This window comes from Mus caroli, unplaced genomic scaffold (genome assembly GCF_978045245.1).
Source record: "Mus caroli unplaced genomic scaffold, Mus_caroli_1 scaffold_13, whole genome shotgun sequence".
Classification (NCBI taxonomy): domain Eukaryota; kingdom Metazoa; phylum Chordata; class Mammalia; order Rodentia; family Muridae; genus Mus; species Mus caroli.
The window spans coordinates 45,528,109-45,545,000 of record NW_028227268.1 but is presented as its reverse complement, the minus strand read 5'-3'; the positions used below and the strand labels follow the sequence as shown (position 1 = coordinate 45,545,000).

Below are 16,892 nucleotides of genomic sequence, written 5' to 3'. Positions count from 1 at the left end.
GCTCTGGCTGGCCTGGAACTCACTATGAGGACCAGACTGGCCACCAACTTGTAGCACTTTCCTCTGTCACCTCAGTGCAGAGATTAAAGACATATGCCACTATTCCTGACCCATTTAATTGTTGAAATTAAGAAAAATTAAGTGACTTGCATTTAACATGGAAATGTGTCTGTCTTTTAAAAAAATTAACCCAGTTAGAAGCTGGGTGGTAGCATGCCTTTAATCCCAGTATTCGGGAAGTAGAGGCAGGTGGATCTTTGAGTTCAAAGACAGCCTGGTCTACAGAATAAGTTCCTGGCCAGCCAAGGCTACACAGAGAAACCCTGTCTCGAAAAACAAAAGACTAAAAAAATAAAAGCAAACAAATAAAAACAAAACACCCCCCTTTAAAACATTGCTAGACTTCTTATTAATGGACTTTTGGTACAAACAAAACTCTAGAAAAATAAATAATAAGCATTCTGGTTTTCATTTAGTTGAAAGTTCAATGTCTTGCCAGGCATGGTGGCACACACCTTTAATCCCAGCACTTGGGAGGCACAGGCAGGTGGATTTCTGAGTTTGAGGCCAGCCTGGTCTACAAAGTGAGTTCCAGGACAGCCAGGGCTATAAAGAGAAACCCTGTCTTGAAAAACAAACAAAAAAAAAGTTCAATGTCTCAAGTGTTGAACACCAAAACAGACCTGTGGTTTCCATGGCATGACAGTCAGCAAAGATCTTAACTTAAATGAGTACTTTCCAAAAAGACTTCTTAATAGCCACTCCAGAAAACAGAACATTTTATAAAATCATTTAAAAAATCTATAAAAGAGATGATTTTATAGAACTAAATAACTACCTGAAAGGCGCCCTTTTTTGGGGCTGCCTGATGGACGTTCCTTTTTGCTGGATGTGGGAACTTCTGGCTGTTTGGAATCCATGGGGACTTGCTCTTTGTTGATGGGCAGCAAAGGCTTTTCTTCTTGAGTTTCTATTTTAGTGAGTTCCAAGGTTTTACCTTTTTTAAAGGCACCATCTTCTTCTAATTGTGGAGCTGAGTCTTCATCTAGTTCTTGAATAGTGTCTATTTGTGGTCCTGGTTCTGACTCAGTGAGTGGCTCTTCTGTTGTGGACTCTTGATGTGGTCCATACTCTGAAGCTGACATTTTGCGTTCTCCTGACCCTTTGCGCTGCCCTACTGATCCTCTGTGCTGTCCTTGATCTATCCCTGATCCTCTGCGTGACTCTGCTTCTGCACTTCCGGCGTCATCTACAGATGACTTTCTGCGTTGTCCTGTTACTGATGCTCTGCGTTGCCCAGGTTCTGAAATTGACCCACTGTGTGATCCTTCCGTAATGGACCCTCTGTGTGATTCTTGTTCTGGCAATGAATCTCTGTTTGGGTCTTGTGCTGTTTGTGGCTCTTGTTCCATGGCTGAGCTTCTTCGGGACCCTTGCTCTGCCACTGACCCTCTCTGCTGCGTTTGTTCTACTGCTGAGCTTCTTCGGGACCCTTGCTCTGCCACTGACCCTCTCTGCTGAGTTTGTTCTGCTGCCGAGCTTCTTCGGGACCCTTGTTCTGCCACCGACCCTCTCTGCTGGGTTTGGTTCACTCCCGAGCTTCTTCGGGACCCTTGTTCTGCCACCGACCCTCTCCGCTGGGTTTGGTTCACTCCCGAGCTTCTTCGGGACCCTTGCTCTGCCATCGACCCTCTCCGCTGGGTTTGTTCTACTGCCGAGCTTCTTCGGGACCCTTGCTCTGCCACCGACCCTCTCCGCTGGGTTTGTTCTACTGTAGAGCTTCTTCGGGACCCTTGCTCTGCCACCGACCCTCTCCTTGCTCCTTGTTTTGAAGCAGATGTTTTGCGAGGCCCTTTGCCCTGTCCTTGTCCTGTAAGTGATACTCTACGGGATCTCTGTTGAGAGGTCAGTTGTGCGGCAGTTTCTGGCTCCGTTGTTGAGGCCGATGAAAGTTCTTGATCTCTCTGCTGCTGTGGGAGATCTTTGTTTTCTGTGAGTTTGTCTGCAAGTTTTTCAGCAACTAACATATTCATCTTTAAGAGCAGTGCATCAAAGTCTTCATAAATGTGCTTCTTAATATCCATGTCTCCCCAGAACTCAGTCAACTCAATCTCTTCAAATTCAACAAAGGGCCCTAATGCAGAAAACAAAGGATTTATCTAAATAATTGATCTTACAGTACAGAATCACAATTATAGAATTAATATAAAATGGCACTGAGGTCAGTGATTATTACATAAGCGCATTACTTTAAAAATAAATATCAGAGCTGGATGTAGTGACATATGCCTTTATGTCACTACACTCGGGAGGTAGCAACAGACAGATCTTGAATCTAGCCTCGTCAACATAGCAAGTTCCATACATAACTCCTTTTTTATTATTACTTTTTATTAGATATTTTATTTATATACATTTCAAATGCTATCCCAAAAGTTCCCTATAACCTCCCTCCGCCATGCTCCCCTAACTACCCACTCCTGCTTCTTGGCCCTGGCATTCCCCTGTACTGGGGCATATAAAGTTTGCAGTACCAAGGGGCTTCTCTTCCCAATGATGGCTGATCAGGCCATCTTCTGCTACATATGCAGCTAGAGACACGAGCTCTGGGGGTACTGGTTAGTTCATATTGTTGTTCCACCTATAGGGTTGCAGACCCCTTCAGCTCCTTGGGTACTTTCTCTAGCTTCTCCATTGGGGGCCCTGTGTTCCATCTTATAGATGACTGTGAGCATCCACTTCTGTATTTGCCAGGCACTGGCATAGCCTTATACGAGACAGCTAGCTATACCAGGATCCCTTCAGCAAAATATTGCTGGCATATGCAATAGTGTCTGGGTTTGGTGGCTGATTATGGGATGGATCTTCGGGTGGGGTAGTCTCTGGATGGTCCATCCTTTCATACATAACTCTTTATCTTGTCTTAGACAATGATAAAACAAAGTATCAGGCACCTTTTGCTACAACTAGATACTCAAGGGAACATAAGAAGTCTCACTACCCTAAATTAGTTATCCACTCTTCTTGGAAGGTGTGTCTTACAAAATGAACATCTCTCTTCTTTCGATATTTGGACTGTTGCTTGGATTGCTAAATCAAATGAAACTTGTCCCTTACCATTGTGGCCCTTTTCCTCTCAATAAGCACAGAATAGATATGAGGACTGGAACTGTCTTTTCATCTCAAATATCTTTTAAAATATCTACAATACAGGCTGGAGAGTTGTGCTTGCTGCACACCATGGATGGCCTCAGTTTGATCCCTAGAGACCACATAGAGGTAGAAGGAAAAAAAAAAAAAGACTCCACAAAATTGCCCTACGACTTCCACATATGCTACATGGCATGTATGCACTCCCCACCCCCACATCATGCTCACACTCAAATAATAACAAATTAAAATCTCTCCATTATACAAACAAACGCTAGCCTTATCTTTCACTCGGTTCGCTTTCCATCCCTTCCTTTCCCTTCAATTCTCCATTCCTCAACTCTTCCTTCCAAGACCTAGGAGGTGTGTGCTTTAGAATTTTATACAAAGTCAGGAGTGCAGTTCGGGGGTAGATTGAGTGTTTAATATAAGTTCAGTTTTTAGTACAGAAAAAGAAAGAAAGGCAGGGAGAGACAAAGCTAGAGATGGAGGGGAAAAGAAAGGACTTTAAGAAAAGACTGGGTAGTAGTCACTAGGATTTCACTGTTAAAAAGCAACAAACTATGCTGGATATGACTACACTGGCCATGATGCTGGCATTCAGGTGAGGCAGGGAGATCGAGAGTTCTCAAAACTAACATAATGAGACTCAGTCTGAAGAAGCGTCCCCTACAGATAAAATGCCACAAAGTTCTGGAAATCCTGCCTGTCCCCATTCTTCCCAGAGTATTTAGTAATTAAGCTTTTAACATTGTGGCTCCTACAGCTTTTTATACACCGCACTCGAAGATTCTTAAGTCTCCAAGTAACAAGTCTGCATACAGAGATAAGACAAACCAGTCATTAAAAGCCATTCTCCTTAAGAAATAAAAGCAGAGTTGGAGGACGCCTTGGGTAAAGGAGATTGCTGCCAAGGCAGAGGGGGATCTGAGTCAGATCCTCTGGACCAACATGGTGAAAGGAGAGAACTGGTACGCTGGCTTCTGATGTGCACAGGGATGCTATGGCTCTCTCAGCCATAATAAATAAGAAAACGCAATAAAGAGAAACCAACAGCCCTGTAATCATACTTATTGATAAACATATAAAAGAATATTTCAACATGTAGGTATATATGCATATTTTACCATAAAAGCATGGAGGTATAGCTGCTTCGGCCAAAGACATATCTTCTGCAGAAGCCTTAGAATTCTAAATTGCAATTATACACGGAATACTCATTCCTAACTTAGCTGTTAAAAGTGTTCAGATTATCACCAAAGCCTTCCTTCATCGAAACAAATTTAAAAGCTGGTCTAGTTGAGTTCTGATGGGACACAGGTTTGAGGACTGCACTTGGTGAAAATCCGTCTAATTGCGAGCAAGAGTGCATTTTGTGGAAATAGCAACAAGTAGATCGGCTACAGCTGCCATGACTTGGGGAGATGCACGGGATCCCTCAGGAGTAAAACGATCCCACTGCAGTCTGTCATTGGACTACGACACCCAGCTTCAGCAACAGGACACTCCTCCCTCTGAGGGACACTTACATTGTCGTGGGTTTCGGAGTAAACTCCTAGTGGTGGAAGAGCATTGATCATAGAACGATTCCAGCAGGGCCAGAGTCCTCTGCCGATCCAAGGCCATCACCTACACAGAAAGCTTGCAATTAGTAACTGCAGCATACTTAAAATCTTCATGATGCTACATCGTGACTTCCTGAATAGTCAGTCTATCATGAAGACTGCCACCACCTCTATTATCATTATGAATATAAAGGCTACAGCATCAAAATCAAGAAGCTGTATCTTGCCCGTAGGCTGATACTTAATTCTCCCATTTTGTCATAGTCACGATGCCTTGGGCTTAGCGGATATTTAAAAAAAAATTTTTTTTTGTGGGGACTGGCATGACTTGTTGAACTCAATGCACAGTACTCAGCTCTTACGTAACATGACCCGCGTGTGTCACGTACAGTTAACTGCTCCTTACTTGTCCTTTCACACGTTATTCTGAGAACATTTTAATTATGGAGAAATGTGAGGAACACTCCTCCATTGCTGGTGGGATTGCAAGCTTGTACAACCACTCTGGAAATCAGTTTGGCGGTTCTTCAGAAAATTGGACATAGTACTACCGGAGGATCCAGCAACACCTCTCCTGGGCATATATCCAGAAGATGTCCCAACCGGTAAGAAGGACACATGCTCCACTATGTTCATAGCAGCCTTATTTATAATAGCCAGAAGCTGGAAAGAACCCAGATGCCCCTCAACAGAGGAATGGATACAGAAAATGTGGTACATTTACACAATGGAGTACTACTCAGCTATTAAAAAGAATGAATTTATGAAATTCCTAGGCAAATGGATGGACCTGGAGGGCATCATCCTGAGTGAGGTAACCCAATCACAAAGGAACTCACACAATATGTACTCACTGATAAGTGGATATTAGCCCAGAAACTTAGGATACCCAAGATATAAGATACAATTTGCTAAATGCATGAAACTCAAGAAGAACGAAGACCAAAGTGTGGACACTTTGCCCCTTCTTAGAATTGGGAACAAAACACCCATGGAAGGAGTTACAGAGACAAAATTTGGAGCTGTGACAAAAGGATGGACCATCTAGTGATTGCCATATCCAGGGATCCATCCCATGATCAGCTTCCAAACGCTGACACCATTGCATACACTAGCAAGATTTTGCTGAAAGGACCCAGATATAGCTGTCTCTTGTGAGACTATGCCGGGGCCTAGCAAACACAGAAGTGGATGCTCACAGTCAGCTATTGAATGGATCACAGGGCCCCCAATGGAGGAGATAGAGAAAGCACCCAAGGAACTAAAGGGAACAACAATATGAACTAACCAGTACCCCGGAGCTCTTGTCTCTAGCTGCATATGTAACAAAAGATGGCCTAGTAGGCCATCATTGGAAAGAGAGGCCCATTGGACTTGCAAACTTTATATGCCCCAGTACAGGGCAACGCCAGGGTCAAAAAGGGGGAGTGGGTGGGTAGGGGAGTGGCGGGGAGGGTATGGGGGACTTTTGGGATAGCATTGGAAATGTAAATGAGGAAAATACCTAATAAAAAAAATGAAAAAAAATTATGGAGAAATGTAAAAAAGAAATGGCAAACCTAACACTGCCTGTGATCTTAGGAGCTGGAAGTAACAATTGTTGAGAGTACACACAGGGGTTGGGAGATGGCTCAGTTGGTGAAAAGTGCTTGCCTTACAAGAACAAGGACCTAAGTTTGGTCTGCAGAATCCACATAAAAAAGCTGGGTGTGGTGATGAGTCCTTGTAATCCCAGTACTGGGGAAGTAGAGACAGGCGGAGCCCTGGGGTTCCCTGGCCATTTGGTCTAGTTGACTTGGGAAATTCTAGGCCAGTGGGAGATTCTGTCTCAAAGAATTAAAAAAAGACCAACACCCAAGGTTATCCTTTGACCTCTACCTGTGCATGCATGCACACACACATAAAAAGCGTGCACAAAACTGTACTAGAGTGATAATATATATTCTTTAAGTTGCCTTTTGAAATTGTGGTTTTAGAAGGGAATTAAGGCAAGATCTTGCTGTGTAGCCCAGTATGGCCTAGGACTTTGTAGGTAGCCTAGGCTGGCCTGGAACTTGGAATTCTTCTGCTTTGGCTTCCCAAGTTCAGGTGTATGCTAACATGTCTGTGGCTTTCAAAATGCTTAGGTTTACTCAACGTTTGGATCTAATTTGTGCAGATAAAGAAATATGTTTTATTCATTGTCGGAGCTGGAGAGCTGGCTCAGCAGTTAGGACCTCTTGATGCTTTTGCAGAGAGCTCAGGCTCAGTTCCCTGCACCCACGTGGTAGCTTTATGACCATCGATTGCTCCAGCTCCTGGGGAGCCAGCTTCCTCTTCTGCTATCTGTAAGCACCAGGCACGCGTGTGGTGCTTTTTACATAAAATAGACAAAATGCCCATACATGAAAAGTACAAACTAAATCAATCTTAAAAGAAAAAGTTTACTTTATTCATTTTAACTGCTATATAGTATAATATTAAAACACTGTAATTTCTTAGAATTCTTTTATTAATAGAAATTAGGTTGTTTCTAGTATTTTGAGAAAAATAAGCTTCGATGAATAATCTTATTCACACATCCTGTGTACATTTAGATATATTTTTCTAAAGTACATAAAGGGAATTAGTATTTAAATTTTCTAAAGTAAATAAATGGAATAGTTTTTGCTTGTAAACTGGGTCTTTCCTCACTCTCTTTGGAACTATGGAACTAATAATGACCTAATAGCAACTGAGCAGTAAAGGAGACTCTTTTCCTTGTTCTGGGATGCAAATAGACTGAGATGCCCGCAGCTCCCACCAGCCTGTCATCTGACATTTGACTTCCTTAGGGGCTTCTGCTTGGCTCAGTCCTTGAAGATGAAGGTCTTCTCATCGGCCCTCTCCCCATCTTCCTGTCCAGCTCTGAACTGTAGCCTGACTCTAAAACAGCCGACAGAGCTTCCGTGGAAGCTTCGAGCTGGTTCTGTATCTCATTCCCATAGACTCCTTTAGAATTTGGTCAGTTTCCCAGCTCTGGATTCTCAGGCCTCTTTGAAATTCTTTACTTCTTTAACCCCTGGTAGTTTTTCCTGTAACATAGATGCATATGGTGTGTGTGGTGTGTAATGTGTGGCATGAGAATTAACATTAGCTGTTACAATAGGAATAAATAACCTTGTGTTTGCCCCAGTCAGGGCTGTCAAGGAAAGCAGGAACAGCTGTTAAAATGCTGCTGAAACTTCCATGCCTGCGAATTTATTGCTATTCAATAAATTCTGACATTGTGGAAAGACAAAAAAGAAAGAAAAGAACAGATGTGAAAAAAAAAAAGAACAGATGTGATAGATACACTCTCAAATCAACTTCTCAACTTCTGATTGTCAGGAGTTCACAAATACAGGGCAAAGAAAGGAGTGGAGAAGAGAAGTCAGTAAAGGAGAGGACCATCCCTGTCAGAAGGGCAGCACAAAGGCAGCGGTTTTCCTGGAGGCCAGACACCCCTTCTCTCTCTCTCCCTGTCTCTCTCTGTCTCTGTCTCTGTCTCTGTCTCTGTCTCTCTCTCTCTCTCTCTCTTGTGGCTCCTGCCATAGCGACTGTCAACTGCCATAGAGCAGGAATGTTACATAGCATGAAAATGCCATTATGATGAGGCTATAGGCTGTTTGGTAGTCTCTCTAGGACTGTCTTAGAGTCAACCCACTTCTATGGTATGTCTTCTCCCAGCCTTTCATTTTTAAGACATGTCTTCATACCAGTTCTTGCATTTTTCATTTGCTAATCTGCTTTTTCTCTTTTGTCTTTTCTGCTTTTTTTCCTTCTTAGTTCTTGCATTTCTATCTAACTAGACAATATTTTTTAATTGGACTGCTCAGGCCTATAAATGTGTTTCTCTTCATATCCCTTTTTCTTACATATATTAATTATACAAAAAGATAGCCTTTGCTATGACATTTTAATACTTTAAAATATATTTTTTTATCTTATTTGTTCCCCATTATCTTCTCTTGGCCTCCTACCCACCTCCCACTCATCTTTTTCTATCTTCCAAACAGTTCCCCCCAGCCCCATGCTTTTGTTAGAAAATGTTTAATTGATGTAGTTGCTATGGTTACTGTACATCTATCATCTTCTTACTTGCCTTTTCATTTATCTTATTTGTTCTTTTCCTGTCTTCTTTTTTGTTTTTGTTTTATGATTTTTTTCAGAACATTGTATAATTACATCATTTCCTCCCATTTCCTCCCTTTCCTTTCCTCCCTCCAACTCTTTCCACGAACCTTTTCCTGCTCTCTTTCAAATTCATGGCCTCCTTTTCTCTGTTTATATGTGTGTGTGTGTGTGTGTGTGTGCGTGCATATGTATACATGTGTCTAATGCTATGCTTCTTTTTGTAATTGCTCTAGAACTTATAGTATCCATCGCTGATTTATAAAAGTCTACCTTGGAATGATATTATAACTCTGTGGCTAAGGTAAGGCTGCGTTTCCTTGTCTTCTATCCACCATTTTTGCTACTGTTGCCAAGCATTCTACTTCTGTTTTTTTTTTTTTGTTTGTTTGTTTTGTTTTTTTTTTGCTTGGTTTTGGTGTTGGTTTTTTAAGGGTTTCTCGGGTTTTGGAACTCGCTCTGTAGACCAGGCTGGCCTCTATCTCACAGAGACCCATCTACCTCAGCCTCCCAAGCACTGGGAAAGGCAGGTGCCACCATTCCTCATCCTCTCCCCCTCCCTCCCTCCCTCTGTCAGTCTGGGCAGCCCTACTGCTAAGCTTCCTGCTACTTCCTTTTTAATTTTTCTTTCCTCTCTATGTTTTGCAGGTGGAATCGTGTGGACTCTAGGCTGGCCTTACTCCTCTATGCAAACAAAAGTGACATTGACCTCCTGATTCTTCTGCTTCTACCTCCCAGATACTGGGATCACAAGCTTGTGCCGGCACTCCTGGTTTTCTGGGGTGCTGGCGACAGGCTACAGTCATGTTAAGCCTGCACTTTATAAACTAAGCCACATTCCAAGCTGAACCTTTTCCAGTTTTTCTTTTACAGTGTCTAATTTTTTATAATCTCATGTAAGAAAAAAATAATTTCCTATATCTTTAATTTTATAAATATTTTAATCTTTATAAGTTCTCTTTGAAACATGGTTGACCAAAACACAAACCTAGTAGAAGGCCCTGTGGATTTTAGCTTCTGTTTACCAGTTGGAAGATCTCCATTCTCAAGTCAGCAAAGCAAGGTCTAGGAGATATATCTATATATAGAATGCTCTACTTGATACTTGATATTTCATGCTATATTTCTAATGTGAATAACTTCAATTAAATAAGGATCTTAGAAAATACCATTTTAAAGTTTTTTTTTTAAATAAAGGCTTAAAACTGTGTGTGTGTGTGGGGGGGTTGTTTTGTTCTGTTGAGACAGGGTCTCGTATCTCTCCGGCTGGGCTTGAACTCACTGTGTAGCTGAGGCTGGCCTTGAATTCCTAACCCTCTTTTTGCTACCCCCCCCCCCCAATGGCTGGGATTCCAGGTGAGCCACCATGCACAGCTCAGAAGAAACATTGGGGGGCTAGAAATGTAGTTCAGTTGGTAGAGTGTTTGTTTAGCATACACGAAGCCTTAGATTCAGCACCTCACTGTAACTTTGTTAATGGCATACTCTTAGTAATAGAGAGCTGGAATAACTGCTTCTGCCTGGTAACCACATTCTACTTCTCAACAATCTTAATCTTCACTTCCTTTTTCTTCCTAAAGGGTTCCTTTCTTTGCTGCGGTTGCTGTTTGTTTTGAGACATGGTCTCTCTATGTAGCTCATGCTGTACTTGAACTCACTATGCACACCAGGCTGGCCTCTAATTCACATAGATCCATGATCTCTGCCTCCCGAGTGCTGGAATTAAAGGTGTACATCGCCATACCTGGTTTAGCTTTTATGTTCAACAGAGTGGTTTACTCAAACTTTTTTCTTCTGAGAGAGATGGGGTACTTGGCTGGTAGTGCTACCACCTCCATTTCCAGAGCTCTTCTGCCGGTTCCCCCTTGTCTTCACGCAGTTCCTGAAGGGAGGTCTTCCCCAGAGCAGCCCTTCCCTCGTCCAAACTTCTTTTGAGAGCAGGTCCAGATTATTTGGCCAGATGTTATGGAAATCCTACAGATCTTCTGGAATGTCTAGAAGGATGCACTGGACAACATGGGGCAGGGTTTTTCAGTACAGGAAATCTGAGGATCAGATTTCCAATCTTACAGCAAATTTAGGTTTTCCAACAGTGACCTGAAATGAGAATCTGGGTCTTTCTAGAAGTCTGCGAGTGATCACTGCTTCCTGTTCAGCCACCACAGCCAATATATTTATCATTCTTAAAGCATTTCCTGTACAGATAAGCATTCCCTCAATATCTCTCTGGATCTACCACCAATAGTTCTACAAGAAGCCTCCTACTACATAGAGTTTTATTCGCTAAGGCTGTTATTTTTATGGTATAAAAAATTCTGGAATGTGTGTGTGTAATGTTTATTTATTTAAATAGATATATCTAGATGGTTTTACAAAGACACAATAGCTATTAACTTTCACTCTGAATGTTTGAGTTCTTTGTCCATTTTTTACTGGAGATTATATGGTGTCCTGCTGTTAGGAAGGGGAGACATCCTGCTTGCTGACTGTGTGGTGTGCAGACACCATGGGGGTTATATGGTGTCCTGCTATTAGGAAGGGGGAATGTCCTGCTTGCTGATTGTGTGGTGTGCTGCCACTATGTTGCTTACTCACTTGCAAGTTTTGTTATGGTTTTTTTACTTTCTGTGATTTTGGTTCTTGACACGTCCCTGGGTGTCTTTCTAGAGCTATTTCAGAACTTCTCTGCACAGGTTTGCAATGCCTATTTAGGAATGTTGATCATTTACTGTTGTGGTGATGGGAAGTGCGGAAGGCCCACCTTCTGCTGTCTTTAAATGCTCCCATCTTGCCGCCTACTTGGACTGTCCAAATATTTATAATGTTACCTTTAGCTTCCACCTCTGATTAGAGCCAAGGAATGGAGAATCAAGTTCTAACCTAACTTAAAGGTCCAGACCACCTCTAAGCTTCCACTAGCTGGCCCCAGTTTCCTACTAAGACATAAACTGCTTTAATGCTATTTTTGATACTATTATTTATTCTTCCTTGTTCTATGAGTCTCTAATCTTTCTCAAGAACCCAGTATTTTTTTATCTTAAAATCCAGACTTTCTTTTTTTTTCTTCCTTTCTTTTCTTTTTCTTCTTTTCTTCTTTTCATCTTTCTTTCTTTCTTTCTTTCTTTCTTTCTTTCTTTCTTTTTTTGGTTTTTCGAGACAGGGTTTCTCTGGCTGTCCCGGAACTCACTCTGTAGACCAGGTTGGCCTCGAACTCAGAAATTTGCCTGCCTCTGCCTCTCAAGTGCTGGGATTAAAGGCGTGCGCCACCACTGCCCGGTTAAATCCAGGCTTTCTTAAATGCTTGTTTCAGTCACTGCTGAAAAAAAAAGTTCACTCATAAATTCAGTGGACTTTTGTATTCTAGATTCTACCTTCCTTCCAAGATCACCACATGACTGTTTAATGATGGGAAAAAAACAAGGAACACAAGCAACCTCCACTAATTCCTTCAAATATTATCCCATCATGTTGACCATGGCACTAGAGTTGCTGTTAAATTAATTGGCCAAAAGAGTAGTTGCCTTCTAGGCATTTTACCTGGAAATAAAATCATGATGCCACAATCACCCGGCAAGCTCTGTCAAAGAGGCACTGTTCAGAGAAGTGTACGTAAGACAAATAGGCATTGTGGACTTCAAAGACTTTATTCCTGTTGAGTTAAATTAGCAGGGATCTGAGAAACTAGATTGCAACATCTCAATTCATTTTTGAGAATTACTTTTGTTCTCAGGGGGTTGTGGTGATCCATACTTGCAGTCTCAACACACAGGAGGTGGGGATGGGAGGATCACAAGTTCAAGTCCTGCTATGATTGTACAGCAAATGCCAGTACAGCCTGGTCCATAATAATGAGACTTTGTATAGAAAGAAAGAAACATAGAGAGATTTTTAAATTTTTTGATCATGCCTGGTATCATATATGTTCGTTAAAGGGTCTATAAAGCTGAATATATTGGTACATGCCTTTAATCCCAGCACTCAAGGAGGCAGAGACAGGTGGATTTCTGAGTTCAAGGTCAACCTGGTCTATATATAGTGAGTTCCAGAAAATCTGGAGCTATAAAAAAAACAAGTCTTGAAAAACATAAATAAATAAATAAATAAATAAATAAATAAATAAATAAATAAATAAGCAAGCAAGCAAGCAAGCAAGCTATAGTGGCCAGCAAGATGTCTCAATGCGTTACCAAGGCTGCCAACCTGAGCTCAATCCCTGGAATCCACGTGGTGAAAGGACGTTCTCCTCTGGCCTCCACATGTTCACCAAGGAGTGTGCATGCGTACCTCCACACAGCCATCACAGACACATACATTATTACATGAGCCCTCAGAAAAGCAATTGGCTCCTTTATTAGGAGTACATCACAAAAGACACTCACGGCATCACATAGCTTCTCTTTCATGGCTACCCTCAGGAGAAACCCCAATCTGTATCGATCTCTATCTCTGACTCTCTCCCGCTCTCTGTCTCTTCTTATCTCTCGTTTGTATCTGCAGGCATATATGCATATATGTGGAGGCCAGAGGACAGTCTAGCCTTCTGCAACTAGTCTGGAACTTGGAGTAGACTAGGCTCTTGACCAGAACACCCCAGGAACTGCCTGTGCAACTTGCCCAACTCCTCAGACACTGCACACATGTGGTGCACATGCGCACATGCAAGCATATTCCACTATGATTGGCTTCTCTATTTTTAATGTTTTTTTTTTCAACACAGAGTTTCTCAGTGTAGCCCTGGCTGTCCTGGAACATGCTCTGTAGCCCAGGCTGGCCCTGCACTCAGAGATTTGTGTGCCTCTGCCTCCTGAGTGCTGGGATTAAAGGCATGCCACCACACCCAGATTTGACATATCTCTTTTGAGTTCTGACCACTGCTTTCATTTGCTTTAATTATAAAATTACATCCTGTTCATACTATAGTTTCTCAAGGTGTTAGTGTTTTACAGCTGTCCAAAGGAGGCAGTCTTTGGACACCTAGAAGCTGAATAAGTTGTATATATTAACATTTTAAAATGAAAAGTAGAAGGCTGGAGAGATGGATCAGGGGTTAAAAGCATGTGTTAGTGGCTTTTCTGCTGCTGCTGTGCTAAAATACCAGGATGAAATAACTCTAGAAGGGTTTACTTGGGCTTATGTTCTAGAGAGTTAGAATCCATAATGGTGCGGACAACATGTTTGTAGGTGGTAGGCATGATACCTAGCGTCAGGTAGCTTATGCTGAGAGTTCATGAAGCTGAGAAGTGACACCTCAGCCACCCATGAATCTGAGAGATCAAAGTGGGAGGAGGAGAGGCTTTTTTACCTCAAAGCCTGCCCACGACATATTTCCTGCAGCATGGCTGCAACCTCTCCAAACAGCACCACCAACTGGAATCAAGTATTGAAATGCCCAGAGTCAAATGCCTTTTTCAAACTGTCACAGAACACTTGTTGCTCTAGTAGAGGACTTGGGTTCAGTTCCTAGCATCCACCTGGAGGCTCACAACTTCCTGTAATTCCAATTGGAGAAATCCCACCGCCCTCTTCTGGCCTCCTCAGGTACTGCACACATGTAGTACACATGTACACATGCAGACAAAAACAAGCATACATATAAAATGAAATAACGTTTTAAAATAAATGAAGTCAATACAAAGGCGTTTTGTGTTCTTACACCACAGTTGGCTTTTGGTGTGAGAAGGTACCCAAAACTGTCCTTGGCATTTTGCTTTCAGTCTGTAAGATGTAAGGTCAATGCCAACAGCATATATCTAAGGTTTGTAAAGATGCTCTTTTCTTGATGTGGTGGGGGGCTGTGGGGGAAGATGCATAGAGGAGTTGTAGTTCAGGGGATACACTGAGAGGCTGGACCTACTGACATTACAGCTGGCATCCACTTTGAGTTGTCGTTGCTTTTTATATAGTAACATGACATTTTGTTGTAACTCTCGGTGTAGAGGAGGGGGATGGTGACCAGTGGGTATGAGAATGTTTGGAAATGTTTTAAAGTTAGACATTATTGCATTAAAAAGACACTTACAGAGCATGGGTACAAATAAACAAACAAACAGAAGGCTTATTAAACGTATTTTGGTTACATTTGAATCTACTGTGGCAGGTCCATTTGATACCCTGGCTCGCAACTCTCCTCCAAACATCATTCTTAGAAACACTTTTGATCTAGCATAAGTGGCCGGTTGAGTTCACTGGCTGCTCAACCATGAGAACCAAAGTTCATATCCTAGCACCCAAATAGAATTCCAGATGCCTGCCACTCCAGCTCCAAGCACTAAGCCCTCTCTGGCCTCTGGTGGCACTCTCACACACAAGAGATAGACCTACAACAAGCTGAAAGTGCTGAAAAGCAACGTCACTCAAGGTGTGCACAGGGTGGGCCCATTCAATAAGAAGACAGGTACAAACAAAAGTTTTCTAGAATAGGAGCTAGAAAACTTTCTAGCAATTTGAGAAAGTGGCTGGTAAGTCAGGTTTTAGAGTTTAAAGGCGTAGACTGTACGCTCTGTATTTCTTTTCCCCCTTAGTCACCAATTTCATTATCAAATAGTGGTCAGTAGGCCACCATTATCAAACTCGATGTTTTCGAAATTTAGAACATCACCAACAAGCACCACATCAAGGCTGGTCCCTCACATCAAACTGTGAGGAGCAGAGGGAGTTTGCGGTGTTTCACCTACCTTCCCACTGTCGCAGTGTAGGAAGAGTTCTGCAAACATCTGCCTCCGCATGTCAGTTAGTATGATCTCCCGGAATTCTTCTGCGCTGTGGCACAGGTGTTTAAGGAATTCCTCAAAGACTTCGCTTTTCAAGTCTGTGATGTATGAAGAAATGTACTGCAGAAGAAAGCGGGGTAAACGATGACTTAGAACCATGCTCTTAATTTTGACCTTCTCTATGGTTTCCTGTCCATGGATATGAATGATATCAGCTGCAAAATGTTTCCACATTGTTTGCTCACCACAGTGCTTTCATGTGCGTGGCACTTGGCAGGCTCATCTTAGTTCCTTCTCTAGTGTCTGAAGAGACACCATGAAATTAAACTTAAAGAGAACGCAGAGAAAAACAACCTGGATGTTCTGGTCTGTTCCTAAGGCCCTTGGAACGCGCACATTTCATTTTCAGTCCTACCAAGTTGATTTCTAGTTCTTGCAATTGTTACATAATTAACATGGATGTGAAGAAAGTTCCATTTTTGTAATTTGCTACTAAACACCAGTCATTTGTTTTAAATAGAACATGTTTTTGCATGTTCATGGGCACGTTTAAATTTCTTTATTTTTATATTGCGTGTGTAAATGTTTTGCCTGCACGCGTGTCTGTGGACCACATGGATGCCTGATGCTCTTGGAGGTCAGAAGAGGACATCAGCTCACCTGGAACTGGAGTTACAAATAGTTGTGAGCCACCATGTGGAAGCTTGGGATCAAACAAGCACCCTTAAACTCCGAGCCATCTCTCTAGCCCAATACAAGCACTCATGTAAGGTGACTGCTCATCTTCTCCTTAATGTAGTGTGCAAAAGACATGTTTGGAGCTGGAGCGATGACTCAGCATTCAAATGCATTTGCTGCTTAATCATGAGGACAAGAATTTGAACCCCAGAAGCCACATTAGATGGCTCATAAATGCCTGTAGCTCCAGTTCCTAGGGATCTGATACCCTCTTCTGACATCTGAGGAAACTTACACACGTGTGTTTATAGTCACACAGATGGAGACACCAGCGAATACACACATTAACTTTTTAAAAAGACATATGTGTAGCCATGTGAACATATCATAAGCTATTATTCAACTCGCAAAAAAGGTTGCTTGTGTGTTTGGAGGCAAGGACTCATCTTCAGCCTGGCCGCAGACTCCAGTGAGGACAAGAATCGTCTTACACTTCTGAAGCTCTTTCTCCTCTTCCTGACTGCTGAGATTACAGTTGCCATGTCTTGTCATGCCTGGGTTATGCTATGCTGGGGCATGGTAGGCAACCAACTGAGATACATCCTTAGCCACCAGTTATCATGATTCCTGGTGGATCAATGAGCACAATTAAGTTTCC

The 16,892-nt window shown here is 42.2% G+C and overlaps 1 protein-coding gene across 1 annotated transcript in view; it reads right to left on the bottom strand.

Annotated features, from left to right (window-relative positions):
- Positions 1-16,892, bottom strand: part of Efcab5 (EF-hand calcium binding domain 5) — a 111,367-nt gene that overhangs the window by 47,399 nt on the left and 47,076 nt on the right. Inside the window, exons 8-10 of the mRNA XM_021178008.2 lie at positions 15,521-15,676; positions 4,680-4,779; positions 839-2,134 (exon numbers count right to left, since the gene is read on the bottom strand). Coding sequence (XP_021033667.2) covers positions 839-2,134; positions 4,680-4,779; positions 15,521-15,676 — 1,552 coding nt within the window. The remainder of the gene's footprint in view (positions 1-838; positions 2,135-4,679; positions 4,780-15,520; positions 15,677-16,892) is intronic.